Source organism: Ctenopharyngodon idella, chromosome 5, assembly GCF_019924925.1.
Source record: "Ctenopharyngodon idella isolate HZGC_01 chromosome 5, HZGC01, whole genome shotgun sequence".
NCBI classification, from domain to species: Eukaryota; Metazoa; Chordata; class Actinopteri; order Cypriniformes; family Xenocyprididae; genus Ctenopharyngodon; species Ctenopharyngodon idella.
This window is the reverse complement of record NC_067224.1, coordinates 8,348,367-8,370,917: the sequence shown is the minus strand read 5'-3', so window position 1 is coordinate 8,370,917 and position 22,551 is coordinate 8,348,367. Positions and strand designations below refer to the sequence as shown.

The 22,551-nt window shown below is 38.1% G+C and overlaps 1 protein-coding gene across 1 annotated transcript; it reads left to right on the top strand.

Moving 5' to 3' along the window:
• Window positions 1-1,064: 1,064 nt before the first annotated feature.
• On the top strand, window positions 1,065-22,230 carry ppp2r1ba (protein phosphatase 2, regulatory subunit A, beta a). The gene is made up of 15 exons (XM_051893689.1): window positions 1,065-1,276; window positions 2,175-2,265; window positions 2,396-2,496; window positions 2,604-2,836; window positions 5,320-5,467; window positions 5,686-5,841; window positions 7,331-7,445; window positions 8,024-8,094; window positions 12,654-12,788; window positions 14,250-14,423; window positions 14,606-14,666; window positions 14,851-15,005; window positions 19,490-19,632; window positions 19,723-19,814; window positions 21,101-22,230. Exons 1-15 carry the CDS (start codon window positions 1,199-1,201, stop codon window positions 21,115-21,117), a joined length of 1,770 nt encoding a protein of 589 aa, XP_051749649.1. The 5' UTR covers window positions 1,065-1,198; the 3' UTR covers window positions 21,118-22,230.
• The last annotated feature ends 321 nt before the right edge of the window (window positions 22,231-22,551 follow it).

Sequence of the window (22,551 nt, the reverse complement as noted above, 5' to 3'; positions counted from 1 at the left end):
ATATTTATAGACAGAAAACTAATTATTGTTATAATATATAGCTCAACACGTTTAGTCTTATAGTTTAAATCTAATTTTCTTGATTTTTTGCGAGTACCATGCTTTACCATGCCTCAGAGAAAAACACTATTTTGTGAGCTAACATAGCATAATCAGATGCAGCTTTATTTTTAGTAACAGTAATACAGAATTTTCTCCATCTTATAATACGTTTTAAAATTAATTGCATGCCATTTATCAACACAAGCCATCCAACATTTAATAACATTTAAAAGTTGCTCAAAATAAAAATACTCGAGTACAGATACTTGAAAAATGTACTTAAGTACAGTAACGAAGTAAAAATACTTACTGTCCACCACTGGTCTCATCTAGGTATTCAATGCATGCAGAATACTGAGTACACTGCAGTACTGCTTATACTGTTGGTGGAAATTGCTGACAAATGCCTGAAATATATTTTAAGTAACATTTAAATACATAGCCTGCTTATTCAAAATAACCATTTCAGCTGATGGTGCATCAATCATTCTTAATCACTTACAGAATATTTCATAACATTTTATCTAAGAACTCCATTATTCAGCTTTTATTAAACAGAAATGGCGTAGGCTATATCTTAAAAACATTTTTCACAAAACAAATCTCCATGGTGATCAGAACATTAAATATGGGACCACATATTTCATAGCGAATCTATTTCTTCACTGTTATGGCAACAATTTATATAGGCTAGTTATTCTTATTTTTCATGTTGGCCTATTCTGCTTCTCCTGCCTTTTTGAACACAATGGATCTTTTTTCAGTCCCTGAAGCTAGGGTTTTATTTTTTCCTCCAAACAGAATAGCCTATAGCCTTAAACTTCAAGAATAACTGAACTTAACAACCTACAATAAAACTGAAAAGCAAGTTTTGTCCCAAAATGTATTGGGTGAATAAATATGCAACATTTCTAAAAAAAATAGATTAAATGTTATAAATAATAATCTCAAATTTGTTGTTTTCAACTATTGCACACAATGATCTCTTGAATCAGGTTTTTTTTAAAAACAGTTGATTTATGCAACGCTGGTGGGGTGCGCGCATCTCGAGCTCGTGCGTTGTTTTTAGTGTGCTGGGTTGGGCTCGTGCACTGTCTCCAGGCAGCTGTGAGAAACCCCGTAGTAGGAACTAGCTAAGCAGCCTTTAGCATCCAAGATGGCGGGAGCAGACAGCGACGACTCTCTTTACCCTATTGCTGTGCTAATTGACGAATTAAGAAATGAAGATGTTCAGGTAAACAAGATACGTAGTTTTACACAAATATCTAATAGAAATAGACTCAAACGCGTACGTTTGACTTGAAACGAATATCTAAGCAGCCGGTAATATGGGCCTGTCCTAGCTTAACCTACTGGTTAGCACCCGGTAGCGACAAGAACATAATTCAGGAATTAAGAGACTGCAATATTATATATTAAATTGACTGACAGCTAAAGCCACCAGTATGTAATTTAGCAAATCCGAATGTATTATTTCATCTGTGTACAATGACCCCTTTCATTTGTAAATAAAGTGTGACGCAGAACAGTTTGTATGATTGCTAACACGGCTAACTTAGCTGTTCTGTGATTTATCTGTAAACATGTATGTCATTGACTAGCTTACTTAAATAGAGAATCCCATTATTTCACTTCAAGACATTTTAAAGCACGTTAAAATTTGTAGAGAATAAGTCTGGCACGACTGTTGAATTAGTTGGCATTTGAACACATTGGCAGTTTGTCATTTCAAGAGAAGATAATTCAGTAGTTAAGACACTACAAGATGACTTGTCAAATTTATTAGTTAACTTTTAGTTAATGAAATGTGGAATATGTATTGCGCATTTTGTGTATCGAGTTAAAATATATCGAAGTACTGATTTTTAGTTAACGTCACCAATAGATGAGCTAACATTCCTCCTATTATAAAGATACAGGATCAGAATCAAGTAAGAAAATAAAAGGTTTAGTATTTTTGGTCTCAATGAATTGTGAACGATGTGATTATTATTATTAGTGTCATCTATCAAGCTATCGTTTTAGAGAAACATAGACCAGTAGTTTGTTTGGTCCCTCAGCAAGTCAGCTGTTTCACCATCAAATATATTTAGACTCTCTTCTTACAGATTTCTGGTCTTTTCTACTTATAGTTACGATTGAACAGTATTAAGAAACTGTCCACCATCGCCTTAGCTCTGGGGGTGGAAAGGACACGCACTGAACTTCTACCTTTCCTCACAGGTAAGGTTTTTTGAGGTTTTCTGGTTTATTTCATCGCCAAAATCACAATAACATTTTTATTGTAGGTGTAGTAAACCATTTCTCTCATGAATGCTTCTTGTTCAATTTCTCATATTTTGTAATTGATCAGATACCATCTATGATGAGGATGAAGTTCTGCTTGCCCTTGCTGAGCAACTGGGGAACTTCACCATGCTGGTTGGAGGTCCTGAATATGTGCACTGTCTCCTTGTAAGCTTTTTGATTTTAGAAATTGACTCAATAAAATAATTTAACTATGACTGGTTGAATTTGTTTGCTTATGACTTTTCTCACATTTGCGTCTTGGGTATTTTCAGCCCCCTTTGGAGAGTCTGGCTACAGTTGAAGAGACAGTGGTGCGAGACAAGGCAGTGGAGTCTCTGCGTAAGATCTCCCATGAGCACTCTCCAGTGGACCTGGAAGTGCACTTTGAGCCTCTGGTGAAGCGTTTGGCCAGCGGTGACTGGTTTACGTCACGTACTTCTGCCTGTGGTCTCTTCAGTGTCTGCTACCCACGAGTTTCCAGTACAGTCAAAGCTGAGATTCGCCAGTAAGTTCAGCATAATTGTGAGGAGTGTTTTACTTTTTTTAGTTTTGTTGCAAATATTGATGTATTTAATTCAGGATTGTTTATACCAAGAACATACTGAAAGAAAAAAAAAAAAAAATCCATTTGATATATATATATATTATACTGCACGATTTTAGGCGAGATTTTCGCATGCCGACGGTTTTGTGGAAATTGCTGACAAATGCCTGAAATCAGAGGCAATTTAGTGTTCGTTCATGTGATCAAAGACGCAATCTGAGAAAAGCGCTGATTCATCGCTGATGCCCATGTGATATTTATCATGCTAAATATCTGGACCTGTCTGCAAGTGTGAGATGTGTTTTGACTGGAAATGACACTGTCAATGACTTCCAGCCAATAAGAGAGCAAGATACAGGATGAGGGAAAGTTCAGGGGGAGGAGTCGTAGACCTGCAACAGAACATCAGCAAGAATGGCTTCTACAAGCAACCATTCTCTCCTTCATATTCTTTTTTTTGTCTTTTTTGCTGCGAATCGCTTGTAATGCTATTACAGTAAAAAGATGAATGTAATGCAATTATTTTATTTAAATCAGCATAGATTAAAAATGGCAGTGCAAGAGATACTGCCATTTAAATGTGAAGTATAGATCAATTTGGAGCAGACGTCACAGTTACGTCACTTTCAGCTTTCACTTTCACTTTTTTTTTTAGTGGTGGCAGAAAAATAGCAGTAACAAGTGGAGGAAATTGGGCAAAATCCACAGAATAAGAGAAAAATGTTTTGTTATGCCTTTGGATGTCAGAATCGGAATGCAAAAAATATAGTCTTAATTTTTATAGAATACTGTCGTTGAAGACAACCTTTGAAGCTAAACGCACACGTTTATGTTGCAAGTCACAGACTTGACTGATGAAACCTGCAATGATTAGCCTACTATTAAAGCATGAATTTGATGTAAACAGTAAGTCTACATAATATTCACATATGCAGTTCCAGGGTTTTTCCTGGGTCAAAAATGGTCTTCGGTGGTGACAGGTGTGATTTTTTTTTTTTTTTTTTTTTTTTTCTCCCACGGATTCAGCGGAAATCCCCGCCCTGAAACCAATTTAATTGGCTGAGGTTACAGTGACGGGTAGGTTTAGGGATCAGGGTTGGGTATAGGCAATCGTTATTGTGACTGACATGGCCAATAAAATGTTTAGAATCGGCTCCAGGGCGGGATTTCCGCTGAACTGGTTTGGGGAAAAAAATCACACTGGTGACAGACATGGTCATCCACACAAACAGTAAAAAGTGCCCTACCCACATGATCTGCGAGCCCAATACTGACAATAAAGTACCCGTCATTCTCACTGTAATTCTTTCTTGCCCTCTTTGCAAGAAAATCTGTGATTTCATAGCTTTGTAAGAGAAGATGCTTCTTTGCTAAACCTGTAAATTATTTCGGCATGTATAATAATAATAATAATAATTAATAATCAGTATTAAAAAGTAGCATTAAAATGTTACATTAACTAATAATATAATTTTCTATCATATACAATTGAATGCACCTGCTAACAACAACTTGCTTTGTTCTGGTTTCACCTCACTCCAGTCTAAACTAACTGATTTTATAGGTAGGCCTAATTTACTACACATTTAAATACTCATTTAAATAACCTGAAAATACTGTGGATTATTAAGGCTAATTTTACTAACCACTCTTGCTAAATTGGATAAGCAAGCTTATGTTCTCATTTTAAAGTTGTTCGAGTAAGTGATTTGTTATAGACCGTGTGGGCAGATCAGTTGTTTTCATGATTGATTAAAATAAATCTGTTCAAATGAGTCATTAGGTCGCGAATTGGACATTGGTGGACGTTGACGCGTTGCGTGCGAATCACGACTGTTATTAGGGCATTGCAAAAGATTTGTCAACACAGAAAACACTTCATCACTGGATAGGATTTTCTTTTTGTTTACTGAAAGTGTGGTTTATGTCAGCTGCATGTGCGGGACGCCTGTCAGAGAAGAGGTGACGTTTCATTTGAGCACTATTCACACCCAGCGGTTATTCAGGTGTTTTGAAGCCCCAAAAAATGCATCCATCAATCATAAATATAATCCATACAGCTCCACACACACAGCGGTAAAGATATTCTACACTTCTTTCTCTTGCTTGGGCATGTTTTTTGTATCGACAATATCAGCAGCTGTAAAACAGGGCTCCAGACCCAATAGCTTGTATCTTTTTGATTTGAGTTTTTTTACAGAATCTATAACACATTCTGTCATCAGGCATATTTTAGTCCCTGGTCTGACTGGGGCCATAGGAATGTATGGTTTATTGTGGTGATGATTCACTCTTAGCATGAATAGCCATTTAGACTAAGCATAATTATAGTTATAGTAGTGTTAATGTTAAAATAACCGAAGTGGAAAGGAAAATTACTACCTCATCGGCTTCATTTTCTGTTTAACTGGAAACATGTTAACGCATGTACCGTCTCTCCTCAGGCATTTCCGCACCCTGTGTTCTGATGATACTCCCATGGTGCGCCGTGCAGCCGCCTCCAAGCTGGGTGAATTTGCCAAAGTTTTGGAGCTGGAGTATGTTAAGAGTGACATCATTTCCCTCTTCACTGCATTGGCATCTGATGAACAGGTCTGGTTTCAGTAATACTCACTGAAATGTACACACTCTTATTCCGTCATTACTCAAACCACAGCTAAAGACTCTGAGCACATGTTGCATGACAAGACCAATGCAGTCTTGAAAGGTTTTCATTGCGTTTATGTAACTCAGCGCTGAAGCAGAATCGTATGGTAAATATCAAAGTGTTTTCTTCTGACATCTGAATGCAAACATTTACATCACTGTAGGACTCTGTTCGTCTCCTGGCTGTGGAGGCTGGCGTCAGCATTGCCACTCTGTTGCCTCAAGAGGATCTGGAAGCTCTGGTAATGCCCACCCTGCGCCAGGCAGCAGAGGACAAGTCCTGGAGGGTTCGCTACATGGTTGCAGACAAATTCTCTGATGTAAGTGTAATTATGTGTGTTCACCATGTAGTTAATTATGTGCAATTAAATTTTATTGGAAAATCCAAGTGTTTACCACAAAATGCTGTTTGCATGCAGTGGGACAGCTCTCTCCCCAAATGGTTCATAATTCTCCACACGATCATAACTACACTACCATTCAAATGTTTGGGGTCAGTAAGATGTTTTTAAAAGAAGTTTCTTATGCTCACCAAGGCTATTATTGTGAACTGTTATTGCAATTTAATATAACTGTTTTCTATTTTAATATATTTTAAAATGTAATTTATTCCTGTGATGCAAAGCTGAATTTTCAGCATCATTACTACAGTCTTCAGTGTTGCATGATCCTTCAGAAATCATTCTAATATGCTGATTTGGTGCAAGAAATATTTCTTCTTATCACAGATGAAAATAGAGCTGCTCAATATTTTTGTGGAAGCTGATTTCCCCCCCCCCAAGATTCAAAAGAGCTGCATTTATTTAAAATAGCAATCTTTTGTAACTGTCCTCACTGTCAGGTGTAATCAATTTAATGCATCCATGCTGAATAAAAGAAAAAACCTTGCTGACCCCACACTTTTGAACAGAATGCAGTTTTAATTTGGCTGATGTTCATTGCTGCTCTCTTACTCTGTAGAAGCAGTTTTAAACAAATCTGTAATCTGTTGAAGCAACTAATCTGTGTGTGCCTTACTATTGCACCGGGCACACACTGCGATCAGCAAATTCTTGATGCTGACTGATATATCAAAAGCGACAAGCCTCAATCTTTTATTGTGAGCTTGGCTTAAGTGAGTCTGATATAAACTGAGTAACCACTCTGACGGTTGATCCAATAAAGGACTCGTCAAACTGATTCAAACCACTAAATCTTGTGAGGTTCATAAATGAATGTTGGTTCAGGAGTTGCAGAGCTCTACTGTTGAATAGCGATGCAGCAATCACGGTTACGTGATCTGTATTTGTGTTCCTTTTTAACTTTGTTTTATATTGCTAATGTTATATAAGCTTCCTGGAAACCTCTTCCCTAGTATGTATCTGTGCTAAGGTTCAACAGCTGGTTCCACAGTTTCAGGATGACACCTCATAACAGTTCACTGGTCTCTATAATCCTGCTCTGATACATTGTTGTGTATTGTTGTGCAACTTGACCTAAATGCAGTTCCATGTTATTTTATCATGTCATTGGATAACTTTGGATTATCCTGAGCTACTTGAAATGTTGGATATTTTAGAGGAAAAAAAATGCTGAATGCAGTCATATAAATCCCTAGAAAAAGCCTGGGTGTAAAAAGCAGTGAACACAGGTATTTTTGACCTGCTTTAGAAATGTTATGTACCTGATCTCACACACAGTGCTTGAATAGACTTCATTGTATCCTAGCGTGCACCGGAAGTGCCTTTGTCCTTCAGTCTGCAGGAAACGCTGAGGTGCTACTGTGAAATGGAAATATGAAATGACATGCTTGTCTCTGTGAATTTACAGCTGCAGAAAGCTGTGGGTCCAGAAATCACAAAGAATGACCTAGTGCCAGCCTTTCAGAACCTTCTGAAAGATTGTGAGGCTGAGGTTCGTGCCGCTGCTGCAAACAAAGTCAAAGGTGAGAGAAGGCATCAGAGCAGCCATGTAATGTCACCATGAAGTTGAGTACCTCTGCTATTAATGTGGGTAATAGATTTAAATAAGTAATAAGCATCTGTCTATATGTCACACATTGGTGTGTCACATTTTATAAGTATATTCAGAAATGTAAAATAACTAAATGCTTACAAACATTCGAAACACTATAAACATGAAGTTCCCCTCACTCCCCAACAAATCCTTTAATATTCAGAACAGAACAGGGATGAAAAATAGAAGTATAAAATAAGCTTAAATTATAGTGGCTTTCTTTATAAAAGTTGATTATATCGCCAAGCCTAAACATATTTATTTAACGGGAAAGTGGTGTGTGGGAAGTAAGTTATACAAATAACCTTGGCCTCACGTACCTCTCATTATTCAGGAAATCCAAATTTGTGTTGTTGTTTTTTTTTTTGCTTGACGTTAATTGCATTATATGAATCACAGCGAGTTTTAGAAAAAAGGTGACTTACTGAAAATTGTTAAATTTTACTGGTATTTGCTACTGAAATTTGTATTGTGATAAACCTAATTGTTTATTTTTCTTATCCTCAGAATTCTGTGAAAATTTGCCAGAGGACAGCAGAGAGACTATCATCATGACACACATTCTCCCCTGTGTTAAGGTAAAATGCTCAGACACACTAAAGCTTGAGTTGCCTTTGGCTATTTTTTTATTTTACTCGCCAGACTTTTTACGTGGAATCAAGAACCATGCAAAAGAGAAAAATTCAGTTAATATAATATATACATTTCAAACATTATTAAAGATGAGTAAACAGTCTGTAATAAAATAAGAATAAATAATCAAACTACAAGCTATAGCACAAATAAACAATAGAACAAAAGCCATGTTTCCACCGCAGGAACTTTCCTTAGGAACTAGGGACTTTAGGGTGGTTCTTGGTGTGTTTCGAACATAGGGACCAGGGTCTAAATGAAGTTCCAGGTAAAAATTTCCCCCTCAGAAAGTCCCTGCTCGTGAGGTAGTACTTTTTCAAAGTTCAGGAACTTTTGGGGGTGGGACTTTCACGCAGCATTTTATTTCAACCACCATTTTTAAAAGTCTGTTGCAGTGCATGCAGTAAGAGTTGTTTGCTATTTGAATCAACAGTGGAGTTTAAAAAAATATGACCGATGGACAGGTGACAAGGTTCAGACTTTATTAAGCCTATATGCGGAGGACGAAATCCAGCGGGAACTGGAAAGTCGCTCAGTCCTACGTCACCAGACTAATACTTTAGACTCTGATGGAAACACAGACAGCATCAGGTCTGGGGGAAAAAGTTCCTAGGACAAATTGTTACGGGTAATTTCAGTGGAAATGTGGCTATAGATTAGGTACAGAAATTGAATTAAGTAATCAAATCTAAAATAACCATGTTCTTCACTGTATAAATTAAATATAGATGAGTCCTTCAAAAGTTTCAAAAGTTGTTCAGTCAAGAGCAGTAAGTGATTTTTTTTTTTTTTTTGCAGTGACTCTTTTGTTTGATTACACAGATAGCAGTAGGAATATTAGACTGCTGTCACTTTAAGACAATGCATGGATCCAGAATACTGATACTGTTGTCTTTCTCAACTGTTTACGTTCACTTAAGACACATACATGACTATGTTTGCTTGGATACTCACCAAGATGGGAATGTCGACCTAATTTTGTTTATGAATTTGTCCGTTCAGGCGCAAGAAGACATGAAAGATAACTTAATTCCGTATTCGCGTGCTGTAAGAAGCGGCTTTCTGGGCGTGCACTTCAAATTTACTGAGTACCGAATTGAGTTCTCTTTCATGTCCTCTTGTGCTTGAATGTTTAAATTGGCATGGCTTAAAAACGTGCAAATGATAAACTTTCATGACGATGCAGCACTGGCCTGATCGGGACAGGAACAGTGACAGTTCTGTCAACTCTTGGCCATCGGGCAGTCCTTATTGTTGAGCCCTCCATTTAGTTCTAGCGGATCAATTCTCTTTATATGGCTTGAGCTTAAGCCTCTCTTTTTCTCATGTTGAGTGCGTATATGAGAGAAGGCGACAGAGGGCACTCTGAGCCAAGCGACAGTACGTAAAGCTCAGCATGCAATGAAATTATATCTACACTCAATTTATTTTTTGCCTCTAACTTAATCACAGGCGAATGAAATCGTACAATTTACTAGCCATTTGCAAATTAAAGATGTGTTTCAGTCGATGTGTGAAATTTGGTCACATGCTGGTGATTTACTCGCATTGTAGAGGGTTGGTCAGCACTTGTCAACATCTCTGCAATCTGTCACTTTTCAGGCTGATCGCTTGTTCTTTGTTGTTCCAGTGCTCATCACATTTAATTGGTGTGTAGTTCCAATCCTGGATCAGTTACTGGCAGATAACTCTTGAGTCAGCATCTGTTCTCCAAGTGTCTAAGACTTAAACAAGATCAGATTAACAGTGTGTCATTGTGTCTGTACTCTGACCTACTGGCTGTAGCAACACTAGAACACTCTTCTGGCTCGTTTAATGTGTATCAGTGTTTTCTTCTGGGTTATAAGAAGCATCTTGTTCTGGTGAAAATGTCTTTGTGTAGATTCAAACTGCTGTTGGACAGGTGTTTTAGTAGCTATTATATGTACTTTGGAGAATGTGTCATTTTTGTATATGCCCACCAAAATATCTGCAACGGCCCACAGCATAGATCCAAAAATTGTCAAGATTCATGACAGCACAGCAGATTTTATTCCAAACCTTTAGTGTAGCTGATTTACATTAGAATATTTCTCATAGAGAGAGCTTTCCTATCTTTGATTGCAATAGAAACATTCAGCATGTTCCAAGTGCAGTAATTATTTTATTACATTTTTAATTGCATTGCATTACACAAGTTCTTCCCTCTGCAATGTAAAAGTCTCCTGAGTAAAAACCGTAATATTGAAATATTACAATTTACAAATTACAATAATTTCCTTCCATCGTAATATATTGTAAAATATAATTTATTCTTTATTAAAATTTTCAGCATCATTACTCCAGTCTTCAGTGTCACATGGTCCTTCAGATATCATTCTAATATGCTGATTTGGTGCTCAAGAAACATTTCTTATTATAACGCCCGTTTCACACTGCAAGCTCAAGCAGCACGTGAGCAGCGTGTGAGCGTAACTACATCGCCGCTGCAGAGACACGCGAGTATTCACACTGGAAGTGTTTGTACAGCGGCTCGAAGCTACATATAAAGTGAGCATTTCTTTACAAAGACAGCTATAAATTTGTTTTTATAAGTTGGTAATTTATAAACTTGATAGTCTTGAAAGTTTGTTAACATGGGGAGGTGTACAACATTACCATATAAACGTAAATAAATAAAAATAAATAAATAAAAGGTAAGCTTTGTGTTTTACATCATCTGCCGCATGCACATGTTTACAAGACAGCAAACTCGGCGAAAAAAGCCAGCAAATGGGGGTTTGATTTGGGTATGCTGCAGCCTATATATCTCTTTGTGTGATAACTAAAATAATGTTTGTATATCACATTTTCTGGCTAGTTTACTTTAGTTTTTTATAATACACCATACTTTAACCCAAACTAAATAATTAAAAACAAGTTTAAATGGGTAAATCTTCTATAAATATTTTTGATTCTTAATTTTCTTTTCTGTCATACTCAAATTCTTGTTAAAACACATTAGACATGCTTATTCTGTGCATTTTGAACACTTATTGTGTGAAATTATATTTATTTTGTCCATCAAAAGTGTGCTTTCACTTTAATTGAGCGTCAGCAGAGCAGCAAAAATAGACTCGGCGCCGAAACCCCCGCTTCACTGCTGCTCACGCGACGCTCCTGCTTGATGCTTACGTGCTGCTCCTGCTGCCGGTGTGAATGCACTCATTGATTAACATGCACGCCGAAAAAAATACGCGCTGCTTACGCTTGCAGTGTGAAACCGGCGTAAGTGTTGAAAACAGTTGTGCTGCTAAATTTTTTTGTGCAAACCATGAAACATAATTTTCAGGATACTTTGATGAATAGAAAATGCAAAAGAACAGCATTTTTTAAAATATATCTTTCTTGTAACATAAATGTGTTTAGATCACTTTTGATAATTTTTTCTTTAATTAATCTTAATGACCTCAAACTTTTGAATGTTCGTATATATAAACACTGTGTTCCAAATTATTATGCAAGTGACATATCAGTAGGATTTCAGTACAATAAACATTCAGATTTTAGTTTTTCTAAGAAAATGTTTTTGTTTTTTTTATCCATGTCTTTTTACATAACTGGTATCAATCTCAGACAAAATAGTTTGCCAAGTCTACTTAGGTAAATGGAAACCCTACTTAGAGGTTGTTCCACATTATTAAGCAAGTCACAGTTCTCATGCAATATGGGGAGGAAGAAAGATCTTTCTACAGAGATAAAAAGCATGAAATGGTGCAATGTTGTGCAAAAGGCATGAAAACAACTAATATTGTGTGAAAACTGAATGGAGATTATCGATTTATCATAAGATTTGTGAGTGATTTAGAGCACAGCAGAACTCGGTCAGATAAAGGCTTATTAAGGAAAGTTCCTGTCAAAAAAATTAATTGTATTAAAAGGGCAGCTATAAAAAAAGCCAGTGTTGAGCAGCAAACAGGTATTTGAAGCTCCTGGTGTCTCTGGAGTCTTGAGAACCTCTCCATGCAGGCTGGCGGTTATGTGTAAAATTGAATTTTAGCTACCACTAACCAAACCTCACAAAGAGAAACATTTACAGTGTAATTACAATTAAATTTATTATTACATTTCTGTACATGAACACTACTGTTAGACCTAACTTTATTTGTAACTGTTCTATAGTATTTATATCTGTTTTAATTTGTGAATTCTTATTTTTACTGTCTGTTCACTTGTCTTTAATGAGGTTTGAACTTCGTTAGGAGTTTGTTAGGAGTTAGGAGTTTTTGTGGTGTTTTTAAGTTAAGTGTTAAGTTAAATGTTAAGCAAAGTTACATTTGTCTTAAAACCCCCCATTTTTATTTGTATTTATTTATTTTATTTATTTATTTTTTACTGATCTGAAAAATGATACAATCCGTGACTTGAAAACCGTAATAAGATCCGAATTGTGAGTTTTGTGATCTGCTACATCACTAGGTATTACAAGTGATTGAGAGTTGTGTATTTCCATTGATGGCTTTGTTGTTTGCTCCCCTGTCAACAGGAACTTGTCTCAGACACTAATCAGCATGTGAAGTCTGCGCTGGCGTCAGTCATTATGGGCCTCTCCACCATCTTAGGCAAAGACAACACCATTGAGCACCTGCTTCCCCTTTTCCTGGCCCAGCTCAAAGATGAGGTAAGCCTGGTGTGTGTGTGTGTGTGTGAGTGTGTGTGTGTGAGAGTGTGTGTGTGTGAGTGTGTGTGTGTGAGTGTGTGTGTGTGAGTGTGTGTGTGTGAGTGTGTGTGTGTGAGTGTGTGTGTGTGAGTGTGTGTGTGTGTGTGTGTGTGTGTGTGTGTGAGTGAGAGAGAGAGGGGTCTGGCTGAGGTAATTTGCGTCATGTTCCAGTCACAGATGATACTTCTGTGCAACTGCTCACTTTGATCCTGTCGAGGTGAGGCATTGCTAATGCTAGCCTTTTAGTGGAAAGCAGAAAGCATTGAAGTGAGAGATGAATGGATGAGTGCGGCACACTATCTCATGTCTCATCTCTTTATTTTACTGGGGCTTTTTGTTGCTTGCTGCTGTCTGTATTGCAATCGCTTTTCTTTAAGTTGCTTGGGAGTAGTCTTTGAACATCTGTCAGTCACACAGACTGCATGAAATAAATAGAACAAAGCCACCTCCTGGACTGCAGCTTGCATTGATCCATGTTTTAAAAACAGGAAGCAGTTTCCTATTTGGTGTTAGCACTACTAAACAACAGTGCAAGAACTGTTTTTAAAAAAAAAAAAAAAAAAAAAAAATTCCTATCACATAGTTGTCAACCTGTGAGTTGTGATGAAAAATTGACACTGTGAAATGGTACGCTAATATTTAATGGTTAACATCCTTGCTGACTGCATGCAGAGTAGGCTTGCTGCGATAGTTGTTGTAACTGGTGTTCAGCTGCAACACCGGCGGTTATATCACTTGCCCAACCTCCACCGCCGTTTTGATTTTTTTTTTTTACAGTAATGAGTTAATTTAGTTCGGTTAGAGAAGACACTACAATTAAAAACTGAATACATCTGCTCAATTCCGCATCAGCCAAATGAGAGTCGCAGCACAGATCAGCAGCAGGAGTCAGATTTTATTTATCATGTGATGAGAGTCACTAGCAGACTGACAAGACGATGGCGTATTTGGTTTCAAAGCAAAATTGTATTTTATTTGGCAATATTTCAGATTTAAACATAATGCTAACAGGGAACCTGTTAAGGGTTAGTTGTGTTTTTCCATTAAGAATAATAATGAACCTCCCGTTCAAGCAATTGCAGCTGCCGAATTGGCGCTAATTCAGAAGCAAAAGTAAAATTCGCAAGGCCACAAGGACATTCATAATGGTGCGCTGTCTACTGGCGCGGAGTGCGTGGGCGTGAAGGGATGAACTGAAAACGCTCACTCTGCTCCACGCCAGTGGATAAGCACCGTTATGAATGCCAGTGTGGCCATGTGCATTTTACTTTTGTGAATTAGTGGGTTGCAAAAAAAAGAATTTTAGGTTTAGTAATTTTCAACTTATTTTATTTCAGTTAGTTGCCAATGGTATTGGGTTATTTTTTTTTTTTTTAGCATGTTTTCTGGAATGTTACAAATTTTGTTGTGTCATTCCTGTAGTGTCCAGAGGTTCGCCTCAACATCATCTCCAACTTAGACTGCGTGAACGAGGTGATTGGAATCCGCCAACTTTCACAGTCTCTACTTCCGGCTATTGTTGAGCTGGCTGAGGATGCCAAATGGCGAGTACGGCTGGCAATCATCGAATATATGCCTCTTCTGGCTGGACAGCTGGTGAGTCCCAGCCGTCAATGTCCTAGAATGCTTTATCCTGAAATAGGGATCAGACTGTTCTATTGTTCTTAAAGCATTTTAACTAATCATCTTGTTAGCTTATTGCCGCCAAGTCGCTTTGGGTCCTGCATGTTAAGCTAACTGATATGAGGCATCTTTTTTTCTCTCTCTTGTGCTTTTAGGGTGTAGAGTTCTTTGATGAGAAACTCAATTCTCTGTGCATGGCTTGGCTCGTCGATCATGGTAGGTTACTTTTTATTTGAAGTTTTAAAAAGTGTTCAACTCTGGCACATAATGTGTCCTACACAATGTAGGACTGTGAGACTTTTTAGCAATTCTGTTTGCTTGTAGCAGAAAAATTTAAACTGCATTTATAATGTGTTGGAGTCTGTCAGTAGACTAACACTTTAGTCTCTGTAATCTTTAGTTTATGCCATCAGAGAGGCAGCCACCTGTAACCTGATGAAGCTGGTTGAGAAGTTTGGAGCCGAGTGGGCACAGAACACCATTGTGCCCAAAGTGCTGGGAATGGCCAATGACCCCAACTACCTGCACAGGATGACTACCCTCTTCTGTATTAATGTGAGTCAGAGCTTGTCAGCTTTAACAACCAGCTGCTGAGTCATAGAGGAATGTATGGGGTTGGTGCTGATGCACTTAGGTAGAAAAGCGCAGTTTGACGTATGTTTTGACATTAAAATAGATTACAATCTGTCTTGTTATAATAATTCTCTTTGTAGAATGGTGCAACATCCATGAAATGATATTTGGCTGATATCTAAAACTTTCGTTTGGCATCAGTTAGGGTTGTCACACTTTTAAATACACTATTATCATGGCCAAAATAATTTACAAAAACAATATTATTGGGAAATCTGTAGTTTTGAAAAAAAGTAAAAAAAAAAAAAAAAAAAAAAAAAATCAAATTCTTTTTTTTTTTTTTTTTTTGGCCAATGAATCACACTCAACATAAGTGTAGGGAGGTGGAGAGGGAGTTTTGAGTACCAAAAAGTGTACACTGTTTTTATTTATTTATTTATTATTTATTTATAAACTGTTTATGACTGCAGTACTGCCACATACTAGATGACGCGTTACTCGTGCTTATTTAGTTATGATGTTAACATAATATCAATGTTTTATGGTTATAGTCAGTACCGACATATTGCGACACCTAGCATCAGTGCTGCAATGCTGTTTTGGGGCTCTAAACAGCATTTATAGTGAGTTCTGAAACATAGTGAGCTGTCTTATCTGCATAGGCAACTGCCTTTAAAGGCAGCGTACTAACTGAGAGCCCGTCCACATGGAGACGGGTTTAGATGTATACGTAAAAATTTTGTATCGTATCGGCGTTTTGTCCAGAAGGATCCGGCGTTTTGTTAGCCTGAAACCGCAAATTTTTGAAACCGGGTCCCAGAGTGGATAAATCTAAAAACGACACCCTTGCAATTGTCGTGTGTACAGCCAAACCGTATATTTTGTGAAACGATGATGTCATCACCCCACATGTCGACCCTAGTCAGACACTGCTACGTTACGTAACAGCATCTAGGTATGGGTTTTTTCCACAAATATTACATTCGATATTTAAGCTCATAAAAAAACGAATATTCGAATATTCGTTTATTTAAATGAACTTTAATGAGACAGGCGTTATTTTTCAGTAAAGGCATTTTTCGTAATTTCTGAACAAGCGTAGCGGGGTATATACATAACAAACATATACATTAGGCTACATCCTGTTTTGTAGCTGAAAACATTAAACAATGTGCTCAAACAAAGTACAAAGGAAAAAAAAAAAGCATTTAAAGGCAGAGCGAATTAAAAAAACGCCATAAGCAGGCTGCCGCAATTATTGTACAGAACGTACAGTATGTATAGCTTTAAACAGCTGTCGGCATATCTTGTCTATATTGTTTTACATATTCTTGTTGAGGAAAACAAGCATGTCAACATGATCAGGTGAAAGTAGGCTTCTTAGTCTATTAACATTAAGGCCAGCTGCAGAGAAAACGCGCTCCGCCGGCACAGACGTTGCGGGGACACAAATAATGGTGCGCTAAGCGACTAAGTTTGCTGAAGTGCTTCGTGTTTTTCGTTCCACCACTGAATGGGATCCTCATCTGGTGGAATACATGGCTCCAGCAAGAACTGTTCCCACTTGTCTCGGCTAGACTCTCTGTAATCATCGCTGAAGAACTGGCTCAGCTTTTTCCGACGACTGGGCATTGTCTCATCGTTGGTGGCGGTGGCTGCATCCGCGCCGCTCACATCAAGGGAAATGCTCTGATACTGTTTAAAAAGTTTATATCTTACTACTCCTCGAAGAGTTTTCCCTGCGTTCTCCAAGTTAGCATTGTTTATTCATTGCTTGAGAGATGCCGCAACAGTGTTTTTGAATTCAGTCACTTTCTGTGATTCTCCACTGCACATTTGAAGGTGTCTGTAGACAAAGATTATATAAATGAATAAGAATTGTGGTCTTATTCCGTATTGCCTTTTTATATAATTTATTTTGTAAGTAATCTTTTAAATAAATGCTAAAATGACTGGAGTTCTTCTTTAAATTAACTGACATTTTCGTTTTTATGAATTTGTATTTAAACGGGGGAAAAAAAAAAAAAAAAAAATTTAGAAAAAAATAGATCAATTCAACATCAGATGAACCTGAACTAATCAATAGCCTACATTCATTCATACGTTTGAAAGATACAAACCTGCATAGAAAGCTTTGCACAAGTGGATACACCATGGACACAGACACGTAGTTTTCGCCACCCAGTGCTTCACTTGCTGTTTTCAGAGGCTGGAGGATGGGTAACATCTCCTCAATTGTCTGCCAATGATCATCGATTAACTCCAGAGTTTTAGTTTGGTTGGGAAAGCTCTGGCTTCGTGTGGATGTGACCTGAATTTCAACCTTGTATAAGTGACTGATTTTAGAGCACTGTTCACATGCAGCTACACAAATGGTGATCTTCAAACAAAACGCGAGAAACTTGATCTGAAACTTGATCTGTTTGAGTAGAGTTTGATTTTTAGCATGTTACTAAACTAATTGTGATTCTGTAAGCATAAAACATATTGGGGAACAGATATAAGTTGTTAATTAGTTTTATTTTTTTATTTTTTTTTAATTTAATAAAATACATCTATAATTTAATTTTGGATCAAGCCTTCACTTCAGAAATTATTCTATGATGCTCTTAAATGCTGTCTAGATTAGAGGTCGACAGATATGGGTTTTTCTCTGGCCGATGCCGATATTTAGAAATCAGGGCGGCCAATATGTTTGGCCGATTTTCTTTTTTCCCCCCTTCATCTCATAAAATCTAACAGTTAAGTAATAAGAAGTTATACAGAAAATTGCTTAAATTAAACATTTATTGAACAACACAAGCCTCTCCAATCAGTGCACTAAAATAATTTATATGTTAAATATTAAATACACAAAACAGGTAATCAAAAATCTAGACTGTCAAATTATCTTAGTAGTAGCCTAATTCATAGTAATAATAATACATGGCTCAACTTTTTAAGCACCTTCTCGAAAGGTTATTCTGAAGCATGTTTCTATACTGGCCAGCAGCCATATCACCCTGTAGCCCAAGACTGGTTGCCCAGTGAAGCTAAGCAGGGCTAAGCCTGGTTAGTACCTGGATGGGAGACCTCCTGGGAAAACTAGGTTGCTGCTGGAAGAGGTGTTAATGAGGCCAGCAGGGGGTGCTCACCCTGTGGTCTGTGTGGGTCCTAACACCCCAGTATAGTGATGGGGACACTATACTGTCAAAAAGCACTGTCTTTCGGATGAGACGTTAAACCGAGGTCCCGACTCTGTGGTTGTTAAAAATCCCAGGATGTCCTTCGAAAAGAGTAGGGGTGTTACCCTGACATCCTGGCCAAATTTGCTCATTGGCCTCTGTCCATCATGGCCTCCTAATCATCCCCATACACTGATTGGCTTCATCACTCTGTCTCCTCGCCACCAATAAGCTGGTGTGTGGTGGGCGTTCTGTCGCAACATGGCTGCCGTCGCATCATCCAGGTGGATGCTGCACATTGGTGGTGGTTGAGATTTCCCCTTCCGTATGTAAAGTGCTTTGAGTACCCAGAAAAGCGCTATATAAATGTAAGGAATTATTATTATTATTATTATTATTATTATACTGTAAGTCATAGCTCATAACTGCATGGAGTGCACTGGCCACGAGCGATGACGTTGTGGAGGCTATGTGTCGGACTCACAGACACGTGTAATGAGGAAAGTTAATATGCACGTTTTAGCCAGAAGTTTCGTCTGAATTGCACGTTTCTACTTTCACATGCAAATGACTTGTTGCACTTATGATAAACATGGTCTGCATCAATTCTAGTAGGCTACAACGTAATTACTCTTTCAAAACAGTCTGTTTACCCCTGCCATCGTTAGTTGAAGCTGTGTGTCAACAAAGCACGGCTGCAGAGTGTGAGTTGCTCCGTCTCACACGCAGCCTCGGAGAGAAATTCTCCAGTAACGTACTGAAACAGAATTGATAACGTCAGAGTTTATCTATACAACGCAGGCTTGTATAATAATTTAACCGCTGGGCTCGTTACCAAGTTTTGGTACCCGCGCCTACCTGTAGCCTAAACTACAGCTGGTTAAAGGCTTGCACACCCCATCTGCGTGCAGGACAATCCGCGTGTACAACAGGGCATGTGTGAGTGACTTGAGAGCTTCAAAACAGCAGTCCACTAAATCCGTTTTTCTGTGCTCATGTACAAAGGAATATACTTTGAAAGGCTCGCGTGCTCAACTGTGCGCGAGATGCAGCGATAAGCGGAAAATGAAGTACAACTGGTCCTTTATGTTGGTGGAATGGCAGTCGCGCCTGCCTATTAATCAGCCTAATTTGCAGCACAATCGGCTGATGCCGGTTAATTTAAAAAATGCCAAAAATCGGCCCAATATATATCGGCCGGCTGATCAATCGGTCGATCTCTAGTCTAGATAGGCAGCGGGGTTTGGGAACAGAGCTCATGATCCCTGTAGCAGCACTGATGTGTGAAACTGTCTATTTTAGGCTCTGTCTGAGGTGTGTGGTCAGGAGATTACCACCAAACACATGCTCCCTGTAGTTTTGAAGATGTCCAATGACCAGGTAGCCAATGTACGCTTCAATGTGGCCAAGTCTCTTCAGAAGATTGGACCTGTGCTGGACAGCAGGTATGTGATCATCCACATTTGGTCAGAAAAAAAAAAAAAAATTAATGTCACTCACTTCAGTGTCATGTCCCCCTGATGTTTTGATTACAGCTGTCTGCAGACAGAGGTGAAACCAGTGCTGGAGAAACTTGCATCAGATCAAGATATGGATGTCAAATATTTCGCCCAAGAGGCCATCAGTGGTGAGTTCTGCAACTGCTGCTCTTGAGTGTTGTGCAACCAAAATTGCAAACCAAAAAGCTACTATCATTCTTCACAAATACAACCTGCATCAGTGCAAAATGACTCAACATTATGTAACACTTGAGTTCAAAACAAAATTTAAAAACTGTTTTAGTTAATAATAATAATAATAATAATAATAATAATAATATAAAATGCATAGTTCTAAAATCTCCTATATACTTGTGGCACAGTTCTTTTTCATTCTTTGCTTGGGGGTAAAAAGAGGTTCAAATATCTTTGCAGCGGTGTTCTGTTAGTGAACATCCCGATGCTGGGATTGACGTTTAAATGAATGTTAATATGTGCTGCGCGCTTTCCTCTAAAATAAACACAACAAATGTCAGCAGTAAGAAAACAGTAGTTAATGCGTCTGATCATAGTGATGTGGAAATGTTTTCACAAGCTCTGCAATTCGGCACTCCAGTCAATTCATATTTATATAGCACTTCATACAATAGATTGCTTTAAAGCAAGCAGCTTTACTGTATTAAACATGAAAAGAAATGTAATCGCTTTCAATTAGAATTACAATTAGAATTACATAAAGCAGCTCTCCAGTGTATCTGAGCATTTGGACACGTAAACAGTGATGTCAGACTTAAGCCCTGGGTATACTTTGTATGCTAGTGTACGTGCACAGTCGAATGGACAGCCTTGCAAAGTATAGTTCGTTTAACTCGTACGCGTACACAGGTGTTCGACACATGCAGTTTTGAGCAATCTCTCGCCACAAGTTACAACCCTTGTAAACATCCTTGTATTCTTTCATGCAAGAGTTGTACAAATGAGGGTACTTTCTAACCTCTTCGCACAATCTGTCATCTACATAGGCCTCCATTGTCGCTGTAGCTTGCATGCATTCCGGTCTGTTGTGTTTATGCAGTTTTTCTTTGACTACCTTGTGAATTGACAGCCTCAGGGCACGGTTGTCACCTTGTGGATAAACTAATTACTGCAAAAAAAATGAAATGCGCATGTGTGATCTGTGTGTACAAGTACGCGCTGTTACAAAAATCCAGCAGTGCGCATGCAGTACGCGTTTGTTCTTCCGCTGACCCTCGTGTACATGTAAAAAGTGAAGAACACTTTGGGCTTTAAGCAAACATTTCTGGAAATTTCGCTTTGGCGTGCTGTTTCAAACTCCCGAAATGAGCTCCAAATAAACTTCCTTTTGACATCAAACCAGTTCGCTCTTCGATTACGCTTCAAGTATACCTTAATACTTTTTACTTTCTTCCTACAGTTCTTTCCCTGGCCTAAAGTACCTTCCTGCTGAACGCAAGACCCATCTCAAGCTGACCTCCATTGTATTTATTGACATCTGAGATCGTCCACTGGACTGTTTATGGAGAAACGATGTTCTGTTCCCTCTCAGTGAGAAGTGTTTTAGGGAAACTTGGCTTCTCTCAGTGATTTTTTTTTTTTTTTTTTTTTTTCTTCTCCCCCCAACTGTTCACCACACACCATCTTGCTCTTCGTTCCTACCCTGCAATAGGCCCGCTGAGCCCCTCTTGCTAACCCTTCACTTTCTAACCATCAGCCTGGGGTCACACACTTAGATGGTGTTTTACTATCCACTTAACAATGTAATGAAGCATCATACGTTTAGAGAGAAAAAAAAAAATAGATGTATTGAGGCATCAGCTGTCTAGATTTAACTTCAGTCATCTGATCTGATGGGCTGAACCATGTTTGCTCTTAGTGCTGATTTTAAGCTCGAGTTGCCCCTGCATGCTCACAGCATGACAAGGGGGCGAATCACTACTGCAACTTGCAACTATCATTTGAATACTGTGTTCCTGTGCCCCGTCATACACTGATTGTTGTTAAACCAAGACCCCATAAAGCACTAGCTGCATGTCTGTTCTTTCAGTGGCGTGCTCTCATACTGTTCTCCCATTCTCAAAGTGCTTATCTTCTTAAAGGGACCACAACAAATTTCCATCTCCTACACATGCAACTGTTATAACAGAGGATGGGCATTCCTGAATGGCCCTTTTTATCTTCAGAAGGCAAGCTTCTCCATTCTGTGCCATCGACCATATTGCACATTTTCTTTTTTGTTTTGTTTTTAAAAAGATGTTTAACTTTTGTCCTTTATATGAATGCATCTGCATGCCTCTTGCGCACAGGTTCCATAGGCCGTCGGTATATTGAGAAGCTCTTTATTCCCAGGGCATCTTAAACTCTGTCCCTCAACACATTGCTTTTGCCTGTGATGTTGACTGTCCGATTCTTCAGCTTCAGAGTGCAGACAGTATAGTAGTATATTCTATGTAATGAGTGTCTTTAGAATGTGCTTCGGGTTTTATATGAATATGGTCACATTGCCCTTATAGAAGGGAACTCAATAAAGAACGTTATATAACCCCATTTCACTCTGTGTGGACCTTCTGTAATCTGTCAAGTCATATACAGTAAAATGCAATATAGCGTGAGGAGTGGATTGCAGCAGAGCTGTTTATTGAAGGAGGCATATCATGAGAAATCAAATTTCCCTTTATCTTTGAAAACTAGTTTTTGCACTAGGTTTTCATAGTACACTGAACTTTCAGAACTCAAAACTTCTTTCCTGTCCAAAAAAAAAAAAGAAGAAAAAAAAGAAAGCTTTTTTTCTGCAAATTACGAATGTAAATTGGATTAATTTATTAAAGCCCAAAAAACAGAAACTTGTTTAGAAACTTGCCTGTAAAA

Excerpts from the sequence above, each read along its gene's own strand:
- ppp2r1ba (XM_051893689.1), top strand. The coding sequence starts at position 1,199 with ATGGCGGGAGCAGACAGCGACGACTCTCTTTACCCTATTGCTGTGCTA. Across the intron at positions 14,667-14,850 it reads GGCTTGGCTCGTCGATCATG|TTTATGCCATCAGAGAGGCA; the intron begins GTAGGTTACTTT and ends TGTAATCTTTAG. Across the intron at positions 19,633-19,722 it reads GGACCTGTGCTGGACAGCAG|CTGTCTGCAGACAGAGGTGA; the intron begins GTATGTGATCAT and ends TTTTGATTACAG.